Source organism: Rhipicephalus microplus, chromosome 1, assembly GCF_043290135.1.
Source record: "Rhipicephalus microplus isolate Deutch F79 chromosome 1, USDA_Rmic, whole genome shotgun sequence".
Lineage (NCBI taxonomy): Eukaryota > Metazoa > Arthropoda > Arachnida > Ixodida > Ixodidae > Rhipicephalus > Rhipicephalus microplus.
The window spans coordinates 152,422,439-152,438,410 of record NC_134700.1 but is presented as its reverse complement, the minus strand read 5'-3'; the positions used below and the strand labels follow the sequence as shown (position 1 = coordinate 152,438,410).

Sequence of the window (15,972 nt, the reverse complement as noted above, 5' to 3'; positions counted from 1 at the left end):
ATAATGTCTCGTGTCAGTAGATTGCTCTTTCACTATGCCAAAATCACTACGCTTGCTCAAGAAAGAGCGTGAAAATAACATGTGCATGGCGACACCATCTTGAAGTTCTCGCACCAACTACCATGACGTCATAGATTTTGAAGGCATCCTGCGATTCCTCAGGTAGTAAAAGTGAAGTACATTGTCCTCTGAGGAGGCAGAGATTGAACATACAAAGTATCAGCAAATTTTCTTGAGTAAATGTACCCAAAATATGAGAAATGCGCTTTAAAATTTGTGGTGCCACTCGAGAAAATTATGGCACGAAATTTAGAAGTAAAACATTGACTTCTATTTCCTCCTGCTATATTGAATATATGATGGGAAAATTCATTTGCTGGAGTTTTCAGTGTACAATTCATCAATATAGACATATTTATTGTTTCACTTTGGTGTCCCTTTAACCCTTTAAGGTGGAAAAATCAGAATGTGTAAGCTGTGCATCTCTAATCTGCCATGTTGATGACACTAGCTAAATTTGGTTAGTCAGTGTATGCATTTTCTTGTGTCTTCTTATGTCATCACTTTTAATGTCAGCTGTGAAGTCTACCTGCGAATATATGTCCCCTACATGCATTGTTAAGATATTAGCTCAGCGTCCAAATGAGACTTTCTCTGTACATGCTAGGTTAGACTTGACCGTCGGTATTCACTACTGTGCTTAGTGTAGGCACAAGGGTAAAATTAAAAGGGTAAGGGTAAAAAAGTTGCGACAGGCATTTTTTTGTAGGTAATTTCGTATAATTTATTTACAATTATCAGAGCTCCTTCTGTTAATCAAGCTTATCTTCTGAGTGTAAATTTTTTATTCTAATGATGCTATTCTGAGCTGTGTTTTTTCCCCTTGGCATTAATCACGTTTTATTCATTAAAGACCACTGTTTATCTATTTCACTCATTACGTAACATAACATTTTTTTTGCCTGAAGGAAGCGTCACATTTTGAAACTGAAATGTTGTTTTTTAAAAGGAAAATGAAGTGAAACAGTCGAATAGTACTCTGGGAACTCTAGTGTTATTAAATTCACCACCACATGTTTTTCAATAGATGAGAAAGTCATGGTAAAAGTTCCATTTTCAAATTCCGGGCTGAAATTTTTACACCTGATGTGGTGAATTTCAAATCGTATTGAAAGTGGCATTGAAATCTTATTGAAAGTGGCATTGGCTCAATGACATTTCCTGAATATTAGTACGTTAAGTCTGTGGCCCCCTCAATGGTCAAAATATATCAATTTTACTGATTAGGAAATGTGGAGGACCTAGCAGATGCCACAGTGTTTGATGCGTCAATTTCAAGGGGATGTCACCTCTGCGATTTCTTTTTACACCTTTCCTTGCCTAAAAAATGGGGAATTTAGAATTGTGAGAGGTTGACCTAATGTTAAAAGAATCATTTTATCTCCTTACTATAGTTTTAACTTTTTCTTGCAGGAAAAAATCTAGTGGTAGTGAAATGTACCACTATTTTAGGAGTAGGACATTTGGGACATCCTTGTTGACATTGCGATTTTCTGTAAGCTGTTAATCGATGCCTCTCGTTTGTATGTCGGAGTCACTCTACAGCAGATTCAGTTTATAGTTAGGAGCAAGAGGAAAGAGTTTGTAAAGCTTGTCCTGCTATTATTTTTTCATTTATGGGCTATTAGTATTATTTATTTTTTATTTGTGAAATTTTTTCTTTCATACCGAAATTTCGCTTATTAGAATCACTAAAGGATATACATGGCATGCTCTATCAAATGCATCATTTTGTTCGGGCCAGTCAAGCAATTTTCTCGCCGAAGCATTTCTGCATTTTACATGTATAGTGGTTGTACAAGGAAAATATGGAATCAACCTCCAACTAAAGCTTCTCGAGAATGTTGTCCATCTGGTTTTTATCTGCCAGTCCTGTCACTCTCCAAGTGTTACACCAGCTACTTTGTCTTCATTGTTCAGTGTCTGAATCATAAGTTCAGATTTGTTTGTAATTGTTTGTTTCACCCCTCATTATCTTTTCCCATAGGTTACTGTAGTGCTGGCAAGTGCAGTTCTAATTAGTAGCTGGCTTACAGATGCCACTTTTCTTTTTGACGCATCTGGTTATACACACTTTGTTGTGGCAGTGCAAATTTTGTGAATTGAGCCTTGATATTGTAATTACAGTAGACAGTAAACAGAAATCTGTTAAACGGAACTACTGCTCAACTGGAACTATTGCCTCTGCAATGTCTGGCTTGTATTCGGCACTCATGTTTATCTCTCAATCAACGTAACTCCTGTTAAGTGTAACATATTTTCCTGGTCCCTTCAGGTTTCGTTTACTGGGAGTGTACTGTAATTGAAGAGCACCCAAAAACTTAGAGAGAGAGAAAAAAGTGAGAATTGTCAAAACCTGAGCATTTAGCATGTGTATAAGTTGATTTTACAGTCACATTTCTTACATTGGGTATTGGAGGTATACATACAAATGGTGAATTCATGTTGTTACTTGCAGGACCTGCCAAACAACATGATTCACCAGGTGGCCATCAAATCTTTACCTCAAGAATGGCTCTGGTGTGAAACGTGGTGCGATGATGACTCCAAGAAACGAGCAAAGACCATTGATTTGGTGAGAGGGCTCACCTTTGATGAACTTCTTAGAGTGAATCTGTTGTAGCGAACGGATGTAGATTAATGTTGTTCACTTTGAACGTTGAATGTTCATGTAAAAGGAAACGAAAGCTGGCAAAATGAAATTTTACCACAACCTAGGCACGTTATGAGCAATTTGTGGACATAAATTTACTGAGTAATTTTCTGTATTTCTGTAAATTACTAGTGTTCTGCGAATTTTACTTTGGAACTTTTTAATGTTCAACTGTGTGTCTCTTCAAAAATCTTAGGCATTTTGAAATTAAGGATGACAGGAATGAAATGTATCATAGGTTAAACATGCTGAAAAACTTGAAATTACAGTTGGTTTTAACAGCCACAGAATAAGATCAAATCTGTACCCTTTGGACGTTCTCTCTATGCATGCTGAGGTAATCAATAGTTTGTCATTCACAAACAAAAAGGGATGTTGCTTTAAGGTCAAGTGAGACTAAAGTGTTATTTTTGGGCAATATGTCAGTGTCATAGCTGAGCTGGAAGCTTTGTCCACCTTGTCCAAAGTTCTGTTGCAAACCTTCCACATTTAGTGACTTGAAGGGCCAGTAAACAACTCCGGGGGCCGAAAATGGTAATTAGCAGAATATTGCACACACTTGCTATGTGAACATACTGCTGCAAACATTTTGTGAATATGTGGAGTAAAAAGTCACAGCTTTGCCGGAAAGGCGAAGCAATGAACGCGATAGCAACAAATTGAAAGGTTACGCGCAGAATGGAAAGCAGATCAAAACATTCCCCGCGTTCCTCACGCACAAATGATGCACAAAACGTACTCACAGGCACGAATGCACGCGAATAAGTGTCTCATTTATTACTTTGCTGTGTCTGAAAAGTGCGCGTTTTTTTACAAACGGAGACTGCAATGGTTGCAATGACCTTTGTGCACGCGGTAACTACAGCAGAATCGTTCCAAGTAAAGCCCTAGGCCAGCCAAGGCGTACGACCTTCCCCTTCTCGCCGCTGCGAGATAAGGGCACGTGAGAGAGCGTCGCTCCTCTTCTCTAAGCCGGGCAAAGTACGCGTAAGAGGTTAGAGCGGGCGCCGCCGTGCAATGTGGCGACGCGCGCTCATTGCGCCATCTTGCAAGTAATGCTGAAACCCCCCCCTAAGATGCTAGTGAGCAGCGGTAAACAGTAGATATAAGTAGCTTGCCATTTGAACGGTGAAGGATGTGCTCCGGGGTGGCTCAGTGGTTAACGCCTCGCTTTCACGACGCAGAGATCCCACGGCGGATTCTGCGCGCCGGAGTGTTTTTTTCGGGATTTTTTTTCTTTCTTGAGTTTTCATATATATAGATAGGTATACATATAAGGCGCAGGACTTCGACGCCGATGCCGGTTGAAAAATCCAGCCGAGGGTGTTCATATAATTTCTATCGCAATAATAAGTAAATTACGCAGGTTAGAACATCCATTTCAGCTGGTTTCAAATTCTCGCGCTGCCTCGCCACCCTCTTCTGCTGTAGGTAGAGGAAAGGCGTAGCCCGTCGTCGTGACTCCGCCCACTTCTGCAACGTCACACGGCGTCAGCAATACGTCAGAGGCTTGCAGCCAACAGCTGAGCAGGGCTACCCCCACACGAGCACTCGTCATGGTGATGCGGAGAGGAGGCACAATGCGAGGAGCACCCTTCCCCTAGTAGAAAATAGCAGGGCATCTCTTTATCTCGATGGCTTTAGTTCTAGAAATACCGTTTCTCCAGGTAGTTTTGGGCTCTTCAAAACGGCAGAGAGCAGCACAGGAAAATGAAAACTCAGACTGCGTGGCCAAAACTGCGTCACTGCAGGGCCAAGGCGCCTTTTCGTAGCGCAAAAGAGCAATTGACGAGCGCATGGGCTGTCAAGTTTCCTACGGGCAAGCTTGTGTCGCTGCACGTACGAGGGTGACTGGTCAGAAGGAAAGAGGCATGGGAATTGTTTTTCGAAATGAAGGGCCTGCACCGCGCACAGCGTTGTAATATTCGGAAAATGTGATCGCCGCGGTCTACTGTACGAATCGCAAGCTTGTTTCGGGGGTGTAAAAAAAAAGTCAGAGCCTGTCTACTGGCCCTTTAAGTACTCTAATTGTCGCCGCTAAAAAATTGCTCAACATTCGGGCTTGACAGTTCTCCACGCCTGCGGGCGACCTTTGGCTCTTAGAGTCAGCCATTGTAAGTGTTGTTGTTTTTTTAATGGCATAAGCATAATTTAGAGGTAGCTGATTGTGCGTGATTGCACTTTCAGTGCTATCAGCACCATGTTGTTTGATTAAAGATTCTGAAATGTGTCCCATAGTTATCGTATGTATCCTGTGAACATCATTATATAGCAGCATCTCACTCTTCTTAAGCAATGCAATTTTCGTGCAAGGCTTTAGCTCTTCAAACCAAGAGGATGGCACCGTGCTGTTTTCTCTCTCTCTCTCTCTTTTATTTTAGTGATGATCGAAGTGAACAGTACATGAAAGCATATTTTAGTGGTGTGGTAGGGTTGTACTAATCCACTGGCAGACTTTTTTAGGTGAATGGCATCCACAGCAGAAGAGACAAAAGTAGGAAGATGGTCCTAGCCTGTGCTTCTTTTGGAGGTTATAGTGGTGTGTGAGCATGCTAAGCTGCATTTAAAGGTGTATAAGTGTACAGTCGGCCAAATCTTTAGCTATTGTGCATGAGTGACAGTTTTTTCTGTGTATCTTTGCTAAACGACTGAATTATATTTCAAAAAAGTTAAATGACTGAATTATATTTCAAAAAAGCAATGAAGCAATCTTTTATAACTTTGCTCGATAATATGGCGCTGAGAGACAAAAATGTCACAGCTTTGCCGCAAAGGCAAAGCTGTGACATTTTTGATGTCACAGCAACAGATGTCACAGCAACAGATGTCACAGCAACAGATGACAACTCAGATGTCGGACTATCGATTGCGCCCACCGGAGTTTTTTTCTGGATTATTTTTTTTCTTGTGTTTTTATATATACAGTGGGTCGTCCTCTTCAGTTTCTTCTAGTGGTTCGCCCTTTTTATAAGAAGAAGAGCAGCTCGTGCAGAGAGTTGGTCCCGGTAGTCTGCCAATAAACGTCTTAACAAGATACGTATACATATACGGTGAATATATGTGTACGTATCATATACGTATACATATATATGTGTATATATAGCGACGCCAGCGGCAAAATCCAGCTGAGAGTGTCCATATAATTGCTATCGCAATAAAAAGTGGTCGCTGCGCACAATAGTTGAAGTTTAGGCCGAGTGTATACTAAGGTATAGTTCTATGCACTGGTTTTCACCTTGCATGCCCGTGTTCTTGCTCTTGCTAATTTTCAGTGCAATAACCCGAAGACGAAGGAGCCCAAGCTAGTGAGTGCGGCTCGCATCATCAAGGAGTGGAAAGACTATGATGAAGAGTTGAAGCAATTCATGGAACGCTACGAGAGCGGCGCACTTAGGTTAGACACAGCTAAAGCTGACAGTGAAAAGATGGACAAGAAGCTTGATGATGGTGGGTACGCTTTCCTGAATGATTAGGCTTTCAGGTTGAAATGATTGCTAACGCTGCAGCCTAATTTAACAAATGCTTCAAGGTAACAAGTTTACTTGTTTTAAATGTTTCAGTTCCAATGGAAACCGTGTGCTTGCTTCAGCAACTTAGATTTATTATTTGCAACTACGCAACATTGTGTCATCACGTCTGGATATAGGTAAACAAAAGCAGTCTCTAAAGTATCAAACTTGACAGCAGGGTTACGTTGTCTATGTACATGAAAGTGCTGCTTTTGAAATATAATAGTGGCAGTGGAAAAGATTCCCAACATATTGGTCAGCAATAAGAACTAACTTGAACACCAATTATATTTCGGAGCTGTCATCACGTTTCGGTAGGGTATGTGAAATGCATGTATTTAAAGAAAACCCTTTTTTCAACAACGTAGCTTTCTGGGCAAGTTGGTTTATATTAATAGGAAGAAAACTTTTTTTTTGGTGCGAACTAAACAAGTACATGGGAATACAATCAACAAAACAAGCCCACTTTTCCAACCGATGTGACCGAGGAGCAGGCTACAAGCAGTCACCCAGGCGCCAGGGAAAAAGAACCCTTGCGAGGCTTCTTGATGACACAAACACATAATTTATTTACATATTTACAGGAGTTCAATAGACTAGGCACTGAGCGAACGCACGACGTGCTTTTTATACCCTCATCCGTGCACACGCTTATTGTCCGACGCGACTGCGCGTCTCAGCGACGCTGATGCGCGTTTGATGTGGCGCACACGGACACCTCTCGCGTTGCTGCAGGACGGGAACCGTGTTAGCAGGGCTCACCGATGACTGTCTTGCAGGGCTATGTCCTTGCTCTGCCAGTCATAACAGCTCGTCCGCCGCCCGATGAGGTCGCGTAAGGGCTGCAGTACCGCTGCTCCCTGAAGAGACCCTTGTACGTGGTCCGTAGCGATTGTCCGTACACGTCACGCCGGTTGTCGACTGCAACACACACACACACACACATCACAAAACAGGTCGCACAACAAGCGCATTTTGGCGGTGCCAGAATCCACAGCACACCAAAAGCGGCTTGTTTTCAACATGCAGCTCTACAGCTGCCGTGGCCTGGTCACTGCTGCCTGGTTTCCCTGGTCAAATGTGGGACGCATCGCTGAAAAGTCAGCAGTTCGCAGAGGCTAGTTGCAGTCCACCTTGCCATGCTACTGAACCAGCAGGCATTGCTGGATTTCTCTTCTACCTGGTGGGAAGGGACATGCTCTACCCAATACTAACACTGAGAACGCTCAGCTTTTCTGAGATCCACCAGGTGTCAACATTCTTCAAGGCTTCTTCCTTAAATTTTTGCACAACGAAAGCCTACACTGCGGTGGTGACCAGTTAACATGATGCTTACGTGATAGCCTCCCAAACCAACATTTTCACACACTCAACCAAGCCTGCATAAAAAGCCTCTTTGAAGCACGTTTGTTTCGATGCGTGTCTGATTATTCGCTTTACACCAACACGACGCTTTGTGGAAGTTCTCTCCATGTTGCAGCAAAGACAGGAATTTAACCAAAATATTCGTCTCTTTGCGCACGGAGAAAAGAGTACCTGAACAACCTCCGCCTGCTTCCTAAGGCCTTCATCTGGCTCAAAGTCTGGTAGACTAGTTATTCTTGAGGAAGTGCCCTCCGTAACAGCAGAAACTACAGATAATGCCTCGACTTTCTTGCCACTGTAGAAACTGTGCTCGGGCAATCTGCTATCGCCTGCTACATAACTGTTTGCAAATTTATTACTGTATTCCATATAGCTTTATGTCTTATAACTCTGACTCTCACTAAAACTTCTAAACGACGCCTAACTACCCGCGGGACTGTCCATATCACTCAATGTTTCACTACGGCAATCCTACCTATCCACGTCGCTGTGTACTGATGATAGCCCCTCCGGCCGTCTTTCTGGTTTAGCGAGTGTGTCTGCGCACTCTTTTTGCTCAGTCGGAGATACGACATCTGCCCCAAACTGAGAAAAACCTTCCTTTACGACCGAGTCATCTTTACCCTCTGTCATGCTTGGGACACCTGTCATCTTCGACTGACAATGGACGCTGCACTCACCAGCTAGCTCAACTGCGCTTTCCAAGTCTATCGTGCCTGGTCTATCTAGAATCTCTTCATTTACTCTGGCCTAACCACCGGCACGTTTCGCCAGGACAATCCGAAGCTCAAGTCTCAATCGCTCCATTTTTCTTTCATGAGCTTCAGCTTCCTCTTTACGCCTGGCGGTCTCTCTCTCAAGCGCAAGCCGCTCTTGTTCTTCGGCTTCCTTACACCTGGCCTGTACGAGCTCCCAACCATCTCAAATCCTCTCCTCACCGATGCCGGAATCTTTAATCACCTGTATTAAATGCAGCTTCCTATGTGCTTTCGCCACGTCAATATCCAGCTCCTCACACAAGAGCACTAAGTGAGGTTTCTTTGATTTGTTCAAATCCATGGTCCAACAGTGCAGACTTTCGTTGCTCAAGCTACTGTGAAGGTAACTCAATAAACACTACCTTCACAAAGCGGCAACCAATCTGCCCCTTTGGAAAGACATCACCATCTATCTATCCAAAACACCTGGTAGAATCTCTGCGAAATGTGAGCACTCACCAGCATTGGCACCATGAAAGAACACGAACCAGATCCCGCCGCTGCCACCAGTTGATGTCATCGAGGAGCGGGCTACAGGCAGTCACCTAGGTGCCAGGGAAGGAGAACCCTTGGCTTCTTGTCGACACAAACACATAATTTATTTATATATTTACAGGAGTTTAATAGACTAGGCGTCGGGGCATGCCATTACATGAGACACCTCAGCCCCAAGCGAAAGCCAGAGAGAGAGCACTGAGAGAACACGCAACGCGCTTTTTATACCCTCGTCCATGCACGTGCTTCTTGTCTGATGCCAACTGCGCGGCTCAACAACGCCGACTGCGCGACTCAATGACGCCGATGCGCGTTCGATGTGGTGCACATGGACACCTCTCGCGTTGCTGCAGGACATGAACCGTGTTAGCTGGGCTCACCGATGACTGTCTCTTGCTGTGCTATGTCCTTGCTCTGCCAGTCATAACACGGCTAGTTTATTTCTCACGGGGAAAAGCTTTCAACGCAGTCCAAGACACATAATTATAGGGTATGTCCACTCACCTGTGCATAATAGGTAATCAAGTAAAATGAGTGTTGTCAAGAAACTCTAGCTCCTTGTCTCAAAGCGTGGAGGTGTCGTACTGAATGCGCATACTTTGAACTCCTGTTGTATGCGAAGCACCTTGGTGTAAATTGCAATGATGTTTAGTATTACTGGTCCTCTTTGGTAGCTTATAGAAATTAATTGTTGCTTCAAGGTAAACAGCTTTTCTTTGTTTCAAATACCTTTTGGGCATCATGTCATCATGCACAAAGCTGTTGTGAACCACTACATAGATTATAGAAGCTAGGTTTCACTCAGCTGTTTATTTATTGGTAAGTGCAGAGATATAGGCTTCGTTCCTGACCACAGCAGCAAAGAGGCGATTTTGCATTGCTTTGACACATACAAGTCTGTAGCATTGTAGGTGTCTGGCAAATATCCATCATGTGCTAGTAATTTTTTCTGCTACACAATGTTACCTGGGCATGGTGGTCAGGAATGTCGTAAGCATTTAATAATAATAGCATTAACCAATTTGGGTTTCGTAAACAAACCGGTTTTAAGACCGTGTATTTTTACCTCTCGAATAAATCGAAACAGTGGGTTTTGCAATTTAACTAAGCACCAATTTTCAACTTGCTGAAATCGGTGATTGTCAGTTGTTAGTTCCTGTACCTCTGTCAGTGTAATTTAGATAATCAGCAATACTGAGTCTTTCATTGATTTTGGCAAACCTTAAAGCATGTAGTTCGTGTGGCGTGCTACTATATAGTAGTTAGTGCCAATCGTACGAGATAGCTGTTGCTTCTTATTAATTATGGTTCTCTCCGTCTTTTGCAGGTAAAGTGCGGGATGGTGCTCATGTTGAGTTATGATTTTCACTCATCTTCGTTTTGTACAGTGGTTGATCGCTCACTTTTTTTTTGTTCTTCTTGCCTGTTGTCACATACTTACACTCACCTTTTTTGTACATGCTTGCGTCGATCTGCGGTGCGTGGTGACACGAGTGGAGTGCATTGAGTTCAAGAATAAAAAATCATCTCACATGACAACCAGAACAACCGTTGCGAAGTCCTTGTTATTTCATTGAGAAGACGACCATCTTGCACTGCTTTTTAACTCCTGAAAAATGCAGGAGTCAAGTGCCCCATCTAGTCAAATGACGAAGCACCGTTGTCCATCAGGCAGGAGCGTTTCTTCGTCAGTTTCTCTTTGGTGCAACGGTGACAAAATGGTACAACGGTGACATCGACCAATACACTCAACTTGGCTGATGTCCTTAGGAAAAAGACATATAAAAGTGTGCTTGTGCATAACTGTTCACGCAGCACAACAATTTGACACAAGACAGGAGAAGTGTCAGATTTGTGCACTACGTGAACAGTTACGCATCACCAACAAACCTAACTCCACACTCCTGTCTCTGTGCAGATACTACTGAGTTGGCTGCTTTGAAGTTCAGCATTTCATTGGTGTTTGAACGTGTGTAACCTCAGTAAACTTCCTTCATTTAATGCTGTGCCTAATGTAGATGCCTATTAGGGAATGTGCCAACAAAGTTTCTTAAAAAAGAAAACGCTGCCTATTGGTAGTCTAGGTTCTCGAGAACCTGGTGCCAAAAGTTATAGTGCAGCACGTAGCCTGAAATCACTGTAAATTCTCAGTTTATAAATGAATTACTATACATTACTACAAATTCTCAGTCAGCTTAAAGTCACTTTCCCTTCTCTCGACAAATGACACTACAGGTTCAAAATGATCATGTCCCAGGCCTAGTATCAGCCACTGGCTGATTCGAGCATGATGCACTCGGTTGTTACTGGGCTGCCGCAGGAGGTTGGACTTGTCCGCACGTGCACACGTGATTGCACTGAAAAGCTGCGCTTTCATAGAAGAAAAAAACAGAAAAATTGCTCGAGGGCACGAGGCATGCATTGCGCATTTTCTTCTCCCTTGGCATCCCTCTCTGCTTAGCTTCCAGCGCTTTCGTCGGGACGAGAGAAGAAAGAATGCCTTTGCAGTGTGCGACCAATTTTTGTAAGGGCGCTCATACTGAACAGATCCTGAAAATTTTTGTGTGGTGAATTCATGAGGCAATACACTTCTTTGGTGGATTCATTCCATGGCTACTTAAAGAATTGTTGCTGGCCTGTTCTACGGTATCTTTTACTTTCAGGCATTCAATCACAGGCTTCGCTCTCCACACAAAAGCATGCAACTCTATAGTATAAAGATAAAAAGTAAAAAATGGGATACTTTGCTTTTCTTAATGGAAAAGTAAAGGTGGCATGAGTTGTGCAGCAAAAAATAACCTGCAGCAACAACAAAAAATAACACAAAAAACTCTGAAAGTTGTCGTGACAATGTGAGCAGAGATAATATGCAAGATGCACTTTGAACATAAATTAATGTTCCCTGTAGAAAGGAGGAGGTAATGAAGGATGGCTGCATAACTATATACTTGGGCACATTAATACACAAAACTCAGGTGGTAGGTTTATTAAAAGCTGGAATTTCGCTCATTAAAGCTGTTCAGTGAGCTAGAAAGTGTGCAACTCGTAATTTGTCATCCGTAATTTGTATGTATATGGTGCACTTGCCATTGCCCTGTATGAAAAGCATTTTATCTTGCAGGGCATCTTTCAGGTTTTGTGAAAGTACTAGGTAGAAATGATCTTTCATAAGTGAGAACCAACAGATAATTTTGAAAGACCTGTGCCAAGCTTATTGAAGAATGGTCGTGAAGAGGCTGTTCCAGCACAATTGAGGCAAACCATTTGTTTCTTCAAAACAGAGAAATAGTATTTCTAGTAGAGGTAGTGCCCCATGCAAGAAATAAACAATTGAGATGAATGCAAACAACAATTTAGCAAAAGTTATTAGTTTTTTTGCGCATTTGTCCTAAACCTGCAGCAGCTTGCCAGTGATGCAATGAGATGGGTGTGCGTGTTTCAGGACATGTCACAATCAAAAATGGGCTGCTTATCTGCGTGCTTCGCTAAAACTATCGTGCTACACGAGTGCTGGTCTCATCCGCAATATGGCGCTGTGTGAGATATAGATGCCATCTGGCAGTGGCATCAGGAAACATGAGCTTGTGATTGATTGATTGATTGATTGATTGATATGTGGGGTTTAACGTCCCAAAACCACAATATGATTATGAGAGACGCCGGAGTGGAGGGCTCCGGAAATTTAGACCATCTGGGGTTCTTTAACGTGCACCCAAATCTGAGCACACGGGCCTCCTTCATTTCCGCCTCCATCGGAAATGCAGCCGCCGCAGCCGGGATTCGAACCCGCGACCTGCGGGTCAGCAGCCGAGTACCTTAGCCACTAGACCACCGGGGCGGGGCAAACATGAGCTTGTGCAGAATTGAGGACCACTGCCTGGTGGCAGAACCACAACGTCAGCAGAGGACTTTTTTGTGCGTAGAGTCGCATTTTCAGTGCAGCCTAGGGAACACTGGTGTCTTTAGAATTGCATATCTACGTATATTCTAATAAAGGAACACACCTCTGAATGCGTATTTTTTATGTTGTGCCTCAGGTATGGGTAATATTTTCTTTTTGATCGACAATGTTCACAAGTATGAATGCGGCCACCAGTTCAAGATGGCTGGGTGTTGAGGAAGTGCTTAAACGTTGGCTGGGTGGCTGATTTGTGTGACAGACAAAAAGACAAACCAAAACTTCCGCGTTCAGTTATCTTAAGAAACACTATCGTCTTTAAAAATATATGTATTGCTTTAGCAACATCCCTTACAGGAGTACTTAGTGCAAGGTGCTAGGCAGAGACACCCTTTTTTTTACAGCCTACTAACAAATACTAACAGCCAATTCACAATGCGTTCAAGCTCATGCTTGAATGCGTTTAAAAACGATTTGGTACAGACATGATGTTGGGCAAGAAAGTGCATTAACGGATGCAGTATAGTGTGGTAGAAGAGTAAAATAACAACCAGGTATTGTACGATTAGTTTTGCTTTAGGCTTCTTTGATCGTATAATGAAGAAAGTATAAAATGTGCCTCCTAAATAGTTGTGTGTAACTACGGTACCGCTTACAAGAAACATCAAACTCAGTGTATACTTAGTGTAGCTATTTACATGTATAGTAACCCTAAATATGAGTTGCACCATACTGTCTCGGTTCATAATGTCGCCAACAATGCAAATCAGCATCTACGTGTGAAAAAATTGGTGAATTAAACTCTCTCAGTTTACAGTACTGTCTGAACCAATTTAACACTTCTTGGTTTTATTGTTCAGGCTTGGGGTCACTTTAAGAACAGCCAGCGTGTCGCAACTCATATTGAGTGCGATTGTACATAGAAAGAACCCCAGGAGGTAAGAAGTAATATAGAGTTGCCCTCTAATTACTGTGGTTCTGGTATGAAAGTTAATGAAATAGCTTTGTTCAAAGTGACTTTATTATAATGAAGTTTGACAGCTGCACATAAGCTATTCACAAGCTCTTAGAATGAATTTCCACTGATGAAACCAAGTATTCACCTCCAAAATTACTGTACATGAAAGATGCAGCACACTGTTTATGGTAAATATTTTTATTGATTCTATGAAGTAAATACACTTCTCATGGACAACAATTTATACTTTCTACAGGACGTGTTACAAGCTGTACTAAAAAGAGCCGAAAAACCATGTTTGAGTGCTGTTTAGTACTGTGGCACTTGTATGTAGCTGCTCTACCGCTATTACGTGGAGTAAAGATACTGCAAGTTCGCTACGCCTGGCTTGCAAGCCTGAAGATTGGTTATCGGCTGCCACTTCACTACCACTGAAATATGCTGCAAGAATCCCGTGGAAGATCAAAGACGACGAACTGGACTATGCTCTCGGAACGGAAAAATTCCAAAGCATGCACAAGGCGTCCCCTGCTTAACAAGAAACATTCCCGGTCAAACAATCAATTTTCCCATGCTAAGTATATGGCAGCAGATTCGCGCAGCGCAGTACAACTGTGCAACCAAAGCACTAAACCATGACAATAACTATCCACCAGGAAGTGAAACTTCGGACTCGCGGTTCAAGGGATAATGCCGAACTCTTCCACAGAACAACCAGCAACACAACAAGGCTGCATATCCTAGAACAACAACATCATTCACAAATTGTCTGAGAAACTTTGACGCATGCTCGCGTTGGCTCTGTGGCTCGAAATATTGCGAATTTACGAAATGCAATATTCCCTTGAGGACCTGCTGAACAAGCTGTTTGTAACCTGTCTAGCAAATAGGTCTGGAAGAGGAGTTTTTCAATAAGTTCAACAGGAAAAACTAAGCATAATCATGATAATAAATAAACCGGTAGAGCATGTTGTAAGTAGCAGAGTTTCGTTTCATCTTGTTTCCAAGAGGAACGGCCGACAGAAAATGTACATACATTGAGAGCCATCGTTACAGCACACGTCGAAGTCTCACAGCCAATTAGCAACACAGGTAAAGATGTATCAGGCAGTACAAGATTCGTGCACAGCACGTTGCTACACGAAATTGGCACACCACAAGTTGCGCTAGCAAGCCAGCCGTGCACCCAAAACGTTTTTTTGTCCCTTGAGTCGCAAAGCACGCCATCTAAGTTCATACATCAAGCAGCAAGTCTTGGCAGTGCAACAGTAAGCTTTACACATTGCTACTTTCTTGAAGACTGCGGATACTGCGAGTTAGAGTATGCTTTGCATGCCAGAATTTACTTAAAATCTGTATAGTATTAGCGCTAAAACGTCACTGCTCAATCTTGCGCCACCTAATGCGACAGCAGACGAGAGGACGTTGCAGTCGCTTTTTTTCTTTCATTGTTTGAGTGCTCCAAGTTGCTGTCTGGTGCACCTTGCCAACACGTTTGCTCATTTTCAGTGTAAAATGAAATACGTCGATGCTTTTGTTCAGCTATGTATGACAAATGTGCATCAGTAATTACATAACACTGTTAAATGCCAAGAGCTGACAGTTGGTTAATCATTGGTTAACAAACTCAGTTTTCATTGTAAGATGTAGAGTGGCAGGTTAACAGATATTATTGAAGTAATACGATTTTTGTCTTACCAGTGAGTACTTGCTGTGAAATCAAATATGTACCAACCGTATGTGTATCTTCCCATAACAGCACATTCCTGTGCAACATGGAAGTTTACTAGGGTTCTCGGAAGCTGTCTCCAAACATACATAAAAAAAAGTACTGTTCAAAAAGCAAACGTTTAGACTTTCGTGCTTCAGCAAAAAGAATAATGGCATGGACAGATAGGTTAGTGGAATAGACAGCACTTACTGAATCAGGTAATTTGTGTGCGTGGTTTCATACAGCTCAGTAGCTGGCTTTGCAAAAACTGGAAAACTCGCATAGTGAGCAGCATATGCTGTCTTTTTTCCCAAAGATAGGCCACCACCAGTGCATGTTACAAAACACATATAAAAAATGCATAAAATGACTCTTGGGCAACTCATAAAACGTGACTGGATGGATTACAGTTTGCTCGCTTGCTTGCTTGCAAAACTTTTTCTTTTATGGACGAACGAAACGTTTGCTCAACACTTGCTCGTGATTGGCTGTGGAGTGCTACATATATTCACTGTGGTGGACATTGTATTATTGAAAACATGGCTTCAAAGCGTCAACAACAGTG

At 42.5% G+C, this 15,972-nt stretch overlaps 1 protein-coding gene across 5 annotated transcripts in view; it reads left to right on the top strand.

Annotated features, from left to right (window-relative positions):
- The window catches only part of Uggt (UDP-glucose-glycoprotein glucosyltransferase), a 197,216-nt gene extending 186,828 nt beyond the window's left edge, over nt 1-10,388 (top strand). For all 5 annotated transcript variants that reach the window (XM_037429943.2, XM_075887497.1, XM_075887499.1 and 2 more), the window contains 3 exons: nt 2,519-2,635; nt 5,986-6,160; nt 10,168-10,388. In XM_037429943.2, coding sequence (XP_037285840.2) covers nt 2,519-2,635; nt 5,986-6,160; nt 10,168-10,202 — 327 coding nt within the window. In that variant the 3' untranslated portion in view covers nt 10,203-10,388. The remainder of the gene's footprint in view (nt 1-2,518; nt 2,636-5,985; nt 6,161-10,167) is intronic.
- The last annotated feature ends 5,584 nt before the right edge of the window (nt 10,389-15,972 follow it).